Source organism: Asparagus officinalis, chromosome 5 (genome assembly GCF_001876935.1).
Source record: "Asparagus officinalis chromosome 5, Aspof.V1, whole genome shotgun sequence".
Lineage (NCBI taxonomy): Eukaryota > Viridiplantae > Streptophyta > Magnoliopsida > Asparagales > Asparagaceae > Asparagus > Asparagus officinalis.
The window spans coordinates 129629450-129641494 of record NC_033798.1 but is presented as its reverse complement, the minus strand read 5'-3'; the positions used below and the strand labels follow the sequence as shown (position 1 = coordinate 129641494).

General features: G+C 36.9%; 2 protein-coding genes and 1 non-coding gene across 3 annotated transcripts in view; 1 reads left to right on the top strand and 2 right to left on the bottom strand.

The window, feature by feature from the left end:
- Positions 1-479, bottom strand: part of LOC109841341 (pentatricopeptide repeat-containing protein At2g18940, chloroplastic) — a 2761-nt gene extending 2282 nt beyond the window's left edge. The window contains exons 1-2 of the mRNA XM_020410276.1: positions 131-479; positions 1-98 (exon numbers count right to left, since the gene is read on the bottom strand). The exon at positions 1-98 is cut by the window's left edge and continues 2282 nt beyond it. Coding sequence (XP_020265865.1) covers positions 1-98; positions 131-326 — 294 coding nt within the window. The 5' untranslated portion in view covers positions 327-479. The remainder of the gene's footprint in view (positions 99-130) is intronic.
- Positions 628-701, bottom strand: TRNAN-GUU. Its single transcript has one exon. It is a non-coding gene; the product is annotated as a tRNA-Asn (tRNA).
- On the top strand, positions 3064-8860 carry LOC109841340 (adagio-like protein 1). The gene is made up of 2 exons (XM_020410275.1): positions 3064-3362; positions 6879-8860. Exons 1-2 carry the CDS (start codon positions 3217-3219, stop codon positions 8497-8499), a joined length of 1767 nt encoding a protein of 588 aa, XP_020265864.1. The 5' UTR covers positions 3064-3216; the 3' UTR covers positions 8500-8860.

The following is a 12045-nucleotide window of genomic DNA, read 5'->3' as shown; positions in this document are numbered from 1 at the left end:
AAGCCGTTCACAGGGGCGCCGGCTATCGAACCGAGCAGGGATTTGCCCTTTTGGGTGAGGAAGTCGAAGCGGGGGTCGCTGGAGAGGATGAACCCTTCATGGGTTTCTTTGAATTGGCTATACTGAGATTGGGATCGTGGGTTTTGAGGGGTTAAGTGGAGGAGGAGGGAGTCTAAGGGGATGGAGGCAGGAGGAGGAGGAGGAGGAGGGAGAGGGAGAGAGGGTTTGAATTTCAACGGGTGGTGGTGGGTTGAGGGTTTATGGGGGGGATTTTTGTGGGTTGGAGAAGGGAATGAGGGTCTATTCGGAAAGAGAGTGCCCTCCATTGAAGAGACGCGAGGGAGGGAGAGAGAGAGAGAGAGAGAGAGAGAGAGATTTTATGGGGTAATTTTGGTTTTGGATAGAGAGGCTAATCTTTGCATGGTTGGTGCGCGTGGATGCTCTATCTCTTGGTATAGTTTCTGTGAGCTCTTCAAGGAGAGAGGAGAGGGGTCCAGGGGAAGAGAAAAAGGATAAAAAGGCAAAAATAAAAAAAGAAAGAGGGAGATATAACAAACAGTTAACGGCAATGGGTTTGTAGTAAATTATCCAATTTTGAAAAAAATAAAATTAAATCGAAAGTTGGTACGCTAGAGGAAGGGCTTGAACCTTCGACCTTGTGGTTAACAGCCACACGCTCTAACCAACTGAGCTACTCCAGCTGTGGTTCTAGGAATTAGAGTCTAGATCTATAAATTCGTCAACCAAACTAATTCTTCAATCCTCTCAAAATATAAATAAAATAAAATAAAACAAATCTTCAATTTGTACAATTGATCTGTCATTAACAGGTACACACGTATAAATTTTGAAGTAAAATAACTGTGTTGTGATATGGGATTCCGATCAGCAGCGAAAAAGATTAGGTTTAGTCCTCAATTAAATCCCATGATTACAATCTTATCTCATCTAAAATTTATAAAGACGCAAGCTATAAATGATACGGATCCTTTTACTGTTATTGCAGGATTAAATTCTCATTTAGGCTTAAACCCCTATGAATTTCATAGTATCTTGCCCAAAATTCATTATTTTAACTCGAAATATTATATTTATAAATGAAATGAAGGAAAAATGAAACGTCAAATACAAGAACTGAAAAAATATATATATCTCATATTATTTCATGGATGTCATGACTTTCAAAACCGAATTATATCAAGAGTTTCAACAACTAAACAAAAATCAGAAGAATTTGTTCGTTGTGTTTTACATGTAAATGCCACACTCGTAGCGTGATCAGATCGTGTATGTTTAATATGTTTAAATATCTAAAGCATGAATCATAAAAGTGATCATGACATACTTTACGTGTGGATCTCATAAACTTTTAATAATAGGCCAAATACTAAGTGCCTTTTGGCAAACCCCTCTAAACGGCTAGTCATATTTTATTTATTTATTTTTAACCAAGTCGGAATTGAACCATGTAGGGAGTGATCCAATTCTAGCCCGATTAAGTGGCTCCAAAACGAACTAATTTTTTTGGACCAGCTCTGTCCTAACTTTTACCGAACAAAGAACTCTATCAAAACTGGATCTAAATTTTAGCATATTTTAGTGACTAAAAACTAGGTACAAATTGATTCAAACCAAACGTACAATGTCTGTTCTCCTAAGCTTATGGGGCCGAGGATTTTTAATATTTTTGGAAATTTCTTCTGCTTATAAGTTTTTGTTATGAATTGGAGTTTTCCAAGGTCGAACTATGACCAGTGATGGAGCCAAAAATTTATCTCAGCGGCGTCATAGTACTCACTAGTTTTCGACTCACATTCAATACAATCAGAACTTTAACGAGATACAAAATAATAATAATAATAATAATAATAATAATAATAATAATAATAAATAATGAATCTAACTAAGGATAATTATACTTAACACCCACTTGACGCCACACTCAAGCATTTAGATCCGCCTTTGTCCGTGACACTTACCAAATCTCTCGCTAGACTATTGAAGGATGGGTTGCTCGAATTATGGTCTCCTCTACCCAAAATATGGAACCAATAGGGGGGACAAGTGAGGTGTCCCCCTCCTATTGAATAATGAGTTGGCCATCATTAATGATGGTTAACTCATTATCCAATAGGAGAGAGACACCTCATTTGTCCTTCTTATTGGTCTCATATTTTGGATCCCTGTAGCAAAGCTCTTATAGATAATTCTCCTCTATTTATAGGTCTCCATGATCACAAGAGAAGTCTTCAGAACCGTTTACGATCTTCAGACTTTATTCATTTTTTATAGAGATCTACTAATTTATCTTACATCAATAGTCTACTCCACAATAATCAGGAATGTTCCACCCATATTTTATAGGATTGTTAGGGCGCTCCCGTGCGAAATTTCGATACTCTAGATTATCACATAAAGCTGTTTTCACGTCCACGTGGACAAAAACAGGTCTTATTGGGTAAGGAGTAACAGTAGTCAACCATATTTGCTTAATTAATAAATGAAAGAAGAAAGGGAAGTTCCAGGGTAAACTAATCCAAAAAAGATGAAACAAAAATAGAAGAAAAATTCCTCAAGGACCCAAAATATGGGACCAATAGAGGGGACAAGTGAGATGTCTCCCTCCTATTGGATAATGAGTTAGCCATCATTAAGGGGCTGTTTGGTGCCCTGTTTTTTTAGGGAAAGTGACTGTTGAAAGCCTGCCAAAAGTGTCAAAAGTGTCACTTTTTGGCAGGCTTTCAAGCAAAATCCTTTTTTTAGAGGCGTTTTTGCTTAAAGCCTGCCAAAAAAGTAATACTTTGGCAGGCTTTCAAGGGGATTTTTTTTAACCAAACAGCCCCTAGTGATTGCCAACTCATTATCCAATAGAAGGAAAACACCTTACTTGTCTCCTCTATTGGTAGGTCCCTGTAGCAAAGCTCAAAATAGAAAGAAACCACAAGCACATTGGGGAAAAGAAAGGAGGGGGGAGGAAAAAACCCCAAACGCCAAACCCGACCCGTTAGTAAAAAGTCGGGTTCGGGTAAAAGTTCAGCTAAATAGGTCTGTCCGCGTCCTTCATTCTCTCGATCGTTCCTTCGTCCACTCGTTCCAATTCCTCTTCCATCGATCCGAAAGAACTCCCCACAAAAAAAAAGCAAGGGGGGAAAAAGGAGCGAGAGAAATTTCCCTAACTTCGAAACCCTAATGGGTTGAGCTCCAGGGTTTTTGTCCATGGAGTGGGATAGCGAGATTGAGGACTCTAGCGGCGGCGAGGAGGAGGAGGAAGAAGAGGGGTTCTTGGCCGCGATTATTTATGTGAATGAAGGGTTTGAGAAGGGGACGGGGTATCGAGCTGAGGAGGTCCTTGGAAGGAATTGGTAAGCTTTTTTTAGGGTTCTGGCTTTGTTTCACAGCTTTTTTTAGGGTTATTTTGATAACTGGTTACACCAAAGTTTTCAAATTGGCAGCTAATTTGACAATTTTAGACATCAAAGCCTAGCCTTGTAACTCATTTCCCCCCAAACTCAAAAACTGAAATTTGGTAAGAAAGTTCGTTTCTCATTAACTTTTCTAAGTTCGTTTCTCATTAACTTTTCTATGTTAGGTATTTTTGAACGAAATTAATATTCTTTTTTCCCCTCAATTTGATGCATCAAATTGTTAAACTGTACTTCAGGTTGTTAAAATAGAACCCTTTTAGGGTTATTTTAACTTTACACACCTGAGGTTATATTTTGATAACTTGATACCCCAAACAAATCGAGGTTAATTTGACAAATTGATACTCCAAAGCCCTAACTTTGTCCCCTCTCTTGCTCCAAAACTCAAAAAAAAAAAAAACGAAGTTTCGGTAATAATATTTGTTTCTTATTCACTTTTCAACAAAATTAATGTCAACTTTTTTACACTTTAGGGTATCAAGCTGTCAAAGTAGAACTTCAGGTTATCAAATTTAAAAGGGGAAATTGAGGTAGTGAAGTGCACATAAACCTTTTCTATATGAATAGTTTAAGACTTAATCGTGCCTTTGTTGCACTTTCTTTTTCTGCTCTATATTATCTGGAACCTATCCTCACCCTAATTTCTTTCATCAATCTGGCATCAGTTATAGGCTGCTGGAGTGTTAGAACTGTAGTGATTTCATCTTGTAACTCGTAAATCCCAAATTTGGTGTTGGCTTGTCCTAAAATTCATCGCAAGGTACTCGAACTGCGAGAACGTCAACTTGATAACTTTTTGGGTTTTTGTCGGGTGGGATAGATAAGAAACTATGTCAATGGGAAATGTATTTTCTAGCTCAAAGTTCGAAGAAGATGAGAGTGATTCATGTTCACTGATGGAATTTATCATACCAAAAATTTCATGCTTCAAGGAAGAAAATATTGATGTACGTTCATGTATGAAAGTTCAAGAAGGGAAGCCCCTGATTAGACAAACTTAGCAATGGTGATCGAGACAAATGATCGGTTGTTTAATTCCTTATTCTATCTTCCTATTTTCAGGTGTTTCTTGTTGGGAAAAATAATAAAATCTTAGCCTAGTCTGCCTAGCAGTGAGCTAGTGAACTATGAAGTTGGCTGAGATCCACCACTAAGTCATAAGCATTGAATTTAGACTATGACGATCAAAGTTGTATCATGGATGCCTTTGAGGAGCATTTGGAGCTGTGGAATAGGGAAATTGGAGGATCACACAAGATCTAAAAATTAAGATATTCACAAAATAAAAATAATTATTCTAATTCATTCAAGCAATCAAGGCATCAAGCATTAAATTGTTTGCTTCCAATAGTTTAGTTTTGCGATTCACTTATCATTTTATGCAAACTCAAATTAGAGTTGGCTCATTAACTTGAAGGAAATGTTGACAACAATGAGGAGTAGGAGTAGGGGTGCTAAACTGTATCCGTATCCGAGGAAATATCCGTAACCGTATCTGTTAGGATAACCGATAAGATATGGTTACAGATATGGTTCTATAGTAAAAAATATATGTATCCGAAATATCCGAATACATATTAGCCATACTCTTATGATGATTTCGAATCTTAGATTATGGATTTGTGGTTAATTTTTATGATCAAGATGTCTAATCTTCTCTTTCAGTTATAATAAGCATATTAACGAACTCTTTTGTATCACACAAACTATATTTTCTCAATACTATCTAGTTTTCTCATATCTGTTTTGAATCCACATGCATATCCGCTTATATATCCGCATGTATATCCGTAATCGTATCCGATTTTAGCGGATATGGATATGAATTTTCCTTACCGAGGTATATCCGTATACATATCCATATCTGAGATGGGTAAGCGGATATGGATATGATAAGCATCATATCCAAGCCGAATCCGAACCGATGCACCCCTAAGTAGGAGGATAGGAGATGTGGAGGGAGAAAAGGGGAGACTAGGCAAAAGGTGGGGTGTGGGTGAGGAGTGGGACATTTCAGGTTGAAATGGATAGATAGATAGAAAGGTACTCGACACTATTAGTATAATGAAGTGAAGTATGCTTTCAGTTGTTCCTTTCTACTACCTCCCTCTACTTCCTTTTGCTCTAGACTAGTTCAAACTATTGAAACTTATTTTCTTTTAGGTCCACTGCATTAACCAAGTTTTTCAAACATATATTATCTTCCTAATTTTTTGGCACAAATCATAACTTTTAAACAATTGTACCTTCTTTGAGGCTTCTTTTCTTTAGATCCATGAATCCTTCATAGCTACAATTCATTGAAATCCTCATTTTTTAAGATCAGTATATAAAATGTTCTACGGAAGCCTATTACTAGCAGTTGCAACTTAAGAAAGCCATCTGTGAATCCTTGCTACCAAGCCTATTAGCTGGCCTAAAACAATTCCAGAGTAGTTTTGTATTTTAATTTACATGAACATCACCTCTAGGCTCTAGCTGATTGCCACTTACACGGATGAGGTCATGCTGTTACATTCTGGTGTCTTTTTGTGTTTCAAGGTCTTTGATTAGGGATTTTAAATTTCGTTTGGACTACTTATGAAACTTTGTGAATATAACTATTTAAATTCTCATGCTTTATAAATATAAGAGGCACTTCAAAAATTTGAGGCTTTCCAATATTAATCAACTTAAGGATTTTATTATATGGGATCGGACTTGTAGCTTCTACGGGTTTGAAGCATGTGAAACGAAAGTTAATGCGGGGACAATATAATTTGAAAAAAAGATATGTGGGGCATATTAAAAAAGATAACACAAATGGGAAGTAGAAGGTGGCTGTTTCCTAAATGTTATCTAACCTCTAGGCATAAAATTGACAAATTGAGTATGCATTAAATATCAAAGGGAAATTAGACAACTGCTCATCCTGCTAGGTCTATCTGTGTCTGCAAGTGACTGTATTTGTGCTGCTGCTATCAGATCTCATTATTACAATTGATCTAGGAACATTTAGTTAACTAGCTCATGGTCAGACTGGAAAGTATGTTGGTTTTGATCTGTTCTTCAGTTACGGTTTACTGATTACAATACAAGATGTAGCCTTGAACTGGACTTTTTACTCTTATCAGAATCTAATTGTAATTGAAAAAATGACTCATCTGGTACTTGTTGGAAACATATTCATTTTATCTTTAAAGTCATTTTTTTAAACAGGCATTTGTTACCAATTGTTAAGGTCATATAATATTATTATCTATGATTTTCTTGGATGCAACACTAAAGCTGAGTGAAAAATTCTTGTTTCATTTAATTATTGCGGTGCAGATATCTTTTTGCCACTATTACTTGTAAAAAACATTTTGCTTTATCTCCAAACAGTATTTTTTGTTTCTAATGCTGAAGGTCTTACAGATTTTTGCATGCTTTTTTAAAATACAAACTAAAGTTGAGTTGAATTTCTCGTTTCAGTCGATTCTTGCAATGCAGAGGTCCATTCGCGCAAAGACGACATCCATTGGTGGACTCAACAGTAGTTTCTGAAATAAGAAGATGCCTTGACAGTGGCATAACATTTCAGGGTGATCTATTAAACTTTAGAAAGGATGGTTCTCCATTAATGAACAAATTGCAGCTAACCCCAATATACGGCGATGATGAAATAACCCATTTTCTTGGCATTCAATTCTTCACTGAAGCAAATGTTGATTTAGGTCCGCCCTCTGGTTCTTTCACAAAGGATTTAATGAATTTTTCCACTAGGTTCACACCTGATTCATTTTACCGGCCAGTCGCAGTAGAGCATTTTGGAAATATTTGCCGTGAAGTTTGTAACATGTTTCAACTGAGCGACGAGGTACTATCTCACAAAATTCTTTCGAGGTTGGCCCCAAGAGACATAGCATCGGTCGGTTCTGTGTGCAAGCGGCTCTATCAAATATCAAAGAATGAGGACCTCTGGAAAATGGTGTGCCAGAATGCATGGGCTAGCGAGACAACTCGAGCTTTAGAAAGTGTTCCAGCAGCAAAAAGGTTTGGTTGGAGAAGGCTGGCAAGAGAGCTGACCACCCTTGAGGCTGTAGCGTGGAGAAAAGTAACAGTTGGAGGTTCTATCGAGCCATCTCGTTGCAATTTTAGCGCATGTGCTGTTGGAAACCGTGTTGTTCTCTTTGGTGGTGAAGGGGTGAACATGCAACCTATGAATGATACGTTTGTCTTAGATTTGAATGCCAGTGCGCCAGAATGGAGGCATGTCAAGGTGAGCTCCCCACCCCCGGGCCGCTGGGGTCACACCTTGTCTTGTCTAAATGGATCATGGTTAGTAGTATTTGGTGGTTGTGGAAGACAAGGGCTACTAAATGACGTCTTCATATTGGATCTTGATGCAAAACAACCAGCATGGCGTGAGGTCTCTGGACTCGCCCCTCCTCTCCCTAGATCTTGGCATAGTTCTTGCACCCTGGATGGTACCAAGCTCGTGGTATCAGGCGGGTGTGCGGATTCGGGCGTGCTTCTCAGCGACACATTCTTATTGGATCTAACTATGGAGAGACCGGTTTGGAGAGAAGTACCGGTTTCATGGACTCCACCATCAAGACTGGGCCACTCACTGTCTGTCTATGACACTCGGAAGATATTGATGTTTGGTGGGCTAGCAAAAAGTGGACCTCTCCGTCTTCGATCAAGTGACGTGTTCACACTGGACTTGAGTGAAGTAGAGCCATGTTGGAGGTACATAACTGGGAGTGGGATGCCTGGAGCTGGGAATCCTGCTGGTATTAGCCCACCACCGAGGCTTGACCATGTTGCTGTGAGTTTACCCGGTGGTAGGATCTTGATCTTTGGTGGGTCAGTGGCCGGGCTTCACTCCGCATCTCAACTTTATCTATTGGACCCGACGGAGGAGAAGCCCACATGGAGAATACTGAATGTGCCTGGCCGACCCCCAAGGTTTGCTTGGGGACATAGTACTTGTGTCGTCGCAGGTACAAAGGCTATAGTGCTTGGAGGCCAAACTGGAGAGGAATGGATGCTAAGCGAGCTTTATGAACTTTCGTTGGCGAGTTCTGCATATGAGAGGATTGGAGCATAATGAAGCTATCCTGAGGGGTTTTTAAAAAAAAAGAAGTGTTCTCTTGAGAACCAATGATGTGATTAGCTGATTGGACATGATCATCCACATCAAAAGGAGGTGGGAAAGATGGAAAAGAAAGAAAAGAAGATGAAAGGAGGAAAGAGTGGCCAGTTTTACATTTTCTCACGTTGGAGTTGATTGTCACATGTTTATAGGGGAGTCTTGGCTGTTGAAAAACTTGGTTGCGCTTATCATTGTGTGCGCTATGCACTTCTGTGAGATAAGTGGACTTTAATTAGGCATTATTGTATGATTTTTATTATCACTCCTGTTGCTATTATTTTGTAGGAAATCAAAAGAGAGATGTATATAATTTGTACCCCCCCCCCCCCCCCCCCTCAACTGTTTCATTTCTTTTTCTTTGGTTCCTGATATTCAAAGTACTCAGGACTGTTGACAATACTTTGAAATACTAGATTTCAGCTTATCTTTCCACAGAGCTAAATGTGGTTGCAGTTGATCATTAGTTATATTTGGTACTTGCTGAAGAGAAATTGTGCAGGAGTCTTTTGCTTCTCTGTTAATATTGAAATGACCTATTGCTACCATCCAAGGTTTTATTTATTTTTTGTTCGGTGAGATGCCAGTTATGTTCTGAACTACTATTAGCATTTTTGTTAATCTCTGTGAACCTCTTTAAGTATTTAATTCAAGTTGATCCTGCGATAGGAAATGCACTTTTATGTGACATTATTTTTTCTAAAACTTGCATAAATTCCAGAGCAGTTTATGCCTGAAGTGATCACAAAGCCTGAATGTTGTTAGGCTCCGTTTTTTTGCTACGAGAGAGACCTGGAGGCTCTTGTATACCACGGACAGCGGCTCGCTTGACAATCTTCATCTCTTCTGTAATTATTCTGCGACTCCTCATAATTAAATCATAGAGATGAAGGATCATGCAAATAATCTGATTTTCTGTACAGGAGTAAAGAAGAAGAGGCCCCCTTAAAGATAATTTTCCCTACTATTTTTCCATATTGGTGTTTTCTTTACACTCCTTTTACCAGTTTGATATTTCTTAGCTGTGGAACCCTACGTGACGTTATTAGTGCTAGCTTATTCATGAGGAAAGTGCCCAAAGATTATTTGGCAAATTTGTATAAGAATAGTAGCTATACCTAAGCTTATGCATGGATGTTGAGTCCACTATAAGGAGGTAAATTTTTACCCAAAAAAAGATGAGGACTTGTTATTATCTCTAAGAATAATGATAGAGGCACACCACCGGATACACCTTCAGCCACACTCCCTCTCCTGCTTACAGTGCAGGGGGTCTGCATGTGATTTGTTTAAAAAATCACATGCGGGCCCCCTGCACTGTAGCAGGAGAGGGAATGTGGCTGAGGGTGTGTCTGTAGCGCCTCCCAATCAATAAATATCCTAAAGCCAACTCAAAATACTTCAATGACTTAACTTCGAATCCATTTTTTTATGTGTTCACAGTTTGGTATGCAGTGTATTCATATTTTACTGGAACTTGCTACATTTTGTCCTAAATAGTTAAGTATAAGGTGTACTTCTAAAACCAAAGCCATATGGTGTAAGCTGTATATTTTCCTGTAGCTTGAACCGTTTAAAAAAAAAAGACTAATGTAGCAGAATCGTGAAGTATTAATGAATGTTTTGCTTATAAATCCATAATTTTACCCCATTTTTTTAAAATCCCCCTACTTTCCAAAAAGGGCCTTGTCAGCTTTTATGCGGCATTATTTTTCTATTACGCAGCCTGAATTTGTTGTAAGTAGTCATGGAGATTCTGCAACTCCTGATAACCTCACTTTCTTATCATTATATTACAGAGATGAGATAACATGCAAATAGTTTGGTTTTCTGTACAAGAGAATGAAAGCAGAAAATATCCTTTGAAACAGAGCCCGTTATTTTCATTGTTATACAATTATTTAAGACAAAAAGGATGATACACTTGTAAACAACACAAGCGATCAATAAGTATTAAGGGCTCGTTTGGTACGTGAGAACGAGTAAGAATGGAATGCAATTCCAACTTTTTTTTCCCACGTACCAAACACGATGTATTTTTAGATGTTAGAATTGAAATTCCCACTTCTTATCAATTCGCACTTTATGTTGGAATTATCATTCCTAACCATTTAACAAGGAATTGATATTCTCACTTAAGTAAGAATAAAAATAATCAAATAAATTTCAATTATACCCTCCTTAAAAGATACAAATAGATATAAATTCCCATATGAAAGTTATTTTTATAAAAAATTAACTTATCTTAAGCTACTAGTACAAATATATAAATAAATATAAGCATGAATATAACTTGCCCAAGTTCCAATATACAAACATAGTTCCTAAGTAAATTTATATTAGCGACCTTGCCATAGTTCCAATATATTGTGATATTATTTTTTAATAAATCTATGATATCGTTCATTCGTTCCTAAGAAGTATATTAACGCGGACCTTGCCTTAGGTTCCAATATCTTTTAATAAACTAGATATACTTTGGAGTGACAAACTAGTTTATCATTTTGCAATTTTAAAACTTAATATTTTGATACTTTGATGGTTGTCCAATTATTTTGTTCGTACTATTTTATGGATATTTTGATTAGAATTTGGATATTTCTAATAATTTGTCGAATGTGATAGTTTATGCATATAAAATTTTAAACTATAGATACTATCGTTTATATTAATTTTGACGTATGGATGATAAATTGCACTTTCCCCCCTTTATTTTCCCCCCCGAACATGAAATCTCAAAATTTCTTTTATCAGGAGATGTTGTGAAGAGTGCCTAATTATATGAAATATCTCTTATAAGGCATTCTTTTCTTCACTAACGCACAATGAAGTTAGTAACATTAGCTGCTCGTACAAATAATAGACATGTAGCACTAGAAGTTAGAAAAAGGAAATTATAATTATTTATAATAAAAAATAATTTTTATGAAAATTATTTTTATTTTGCAAGCCAAAAGTCCGAAATTGTTGCCGAAACGGTGTGCCAAAATATAACTATTACATGAAAATTTATTTTTCTAAGGAAAAAAATATCATTTCTATAAATCTTATTTTTCTAAAAAAATAAATTATTTAGTCATTTTTAAAATATTTTTAATTTTTTTAAAATTTTGTGTTTTGGTAAGTGCATTATTAGAAAACTAAATTTTATTCTCACTTGTGAACAAATGATACTAAACGTGAGAATAAGAATAAGATTGTCATTCCCGTTTCATTATCTAGACGCGTCCAAACATGAGAATGAGAACGTGCATTCTATTCCCACATCTATTCCATTCAATTTCTACCTTCTTTCCATTCTCACTTGACTCCATTCCCGCGTACCAAACGAGGCGTAAGTTATTTTCCATTTCCCATACCATTATTTGAGCATTCATTAATAAATACTCCAAATTAAGTATATTCAAAGTACCTCATTGAATTATTTTTAAATATATTATTATTTCAAACAGTTTGGTATATGATGCTGCAGGTTGCTTTATTTCACTATAACTTGTTATATTT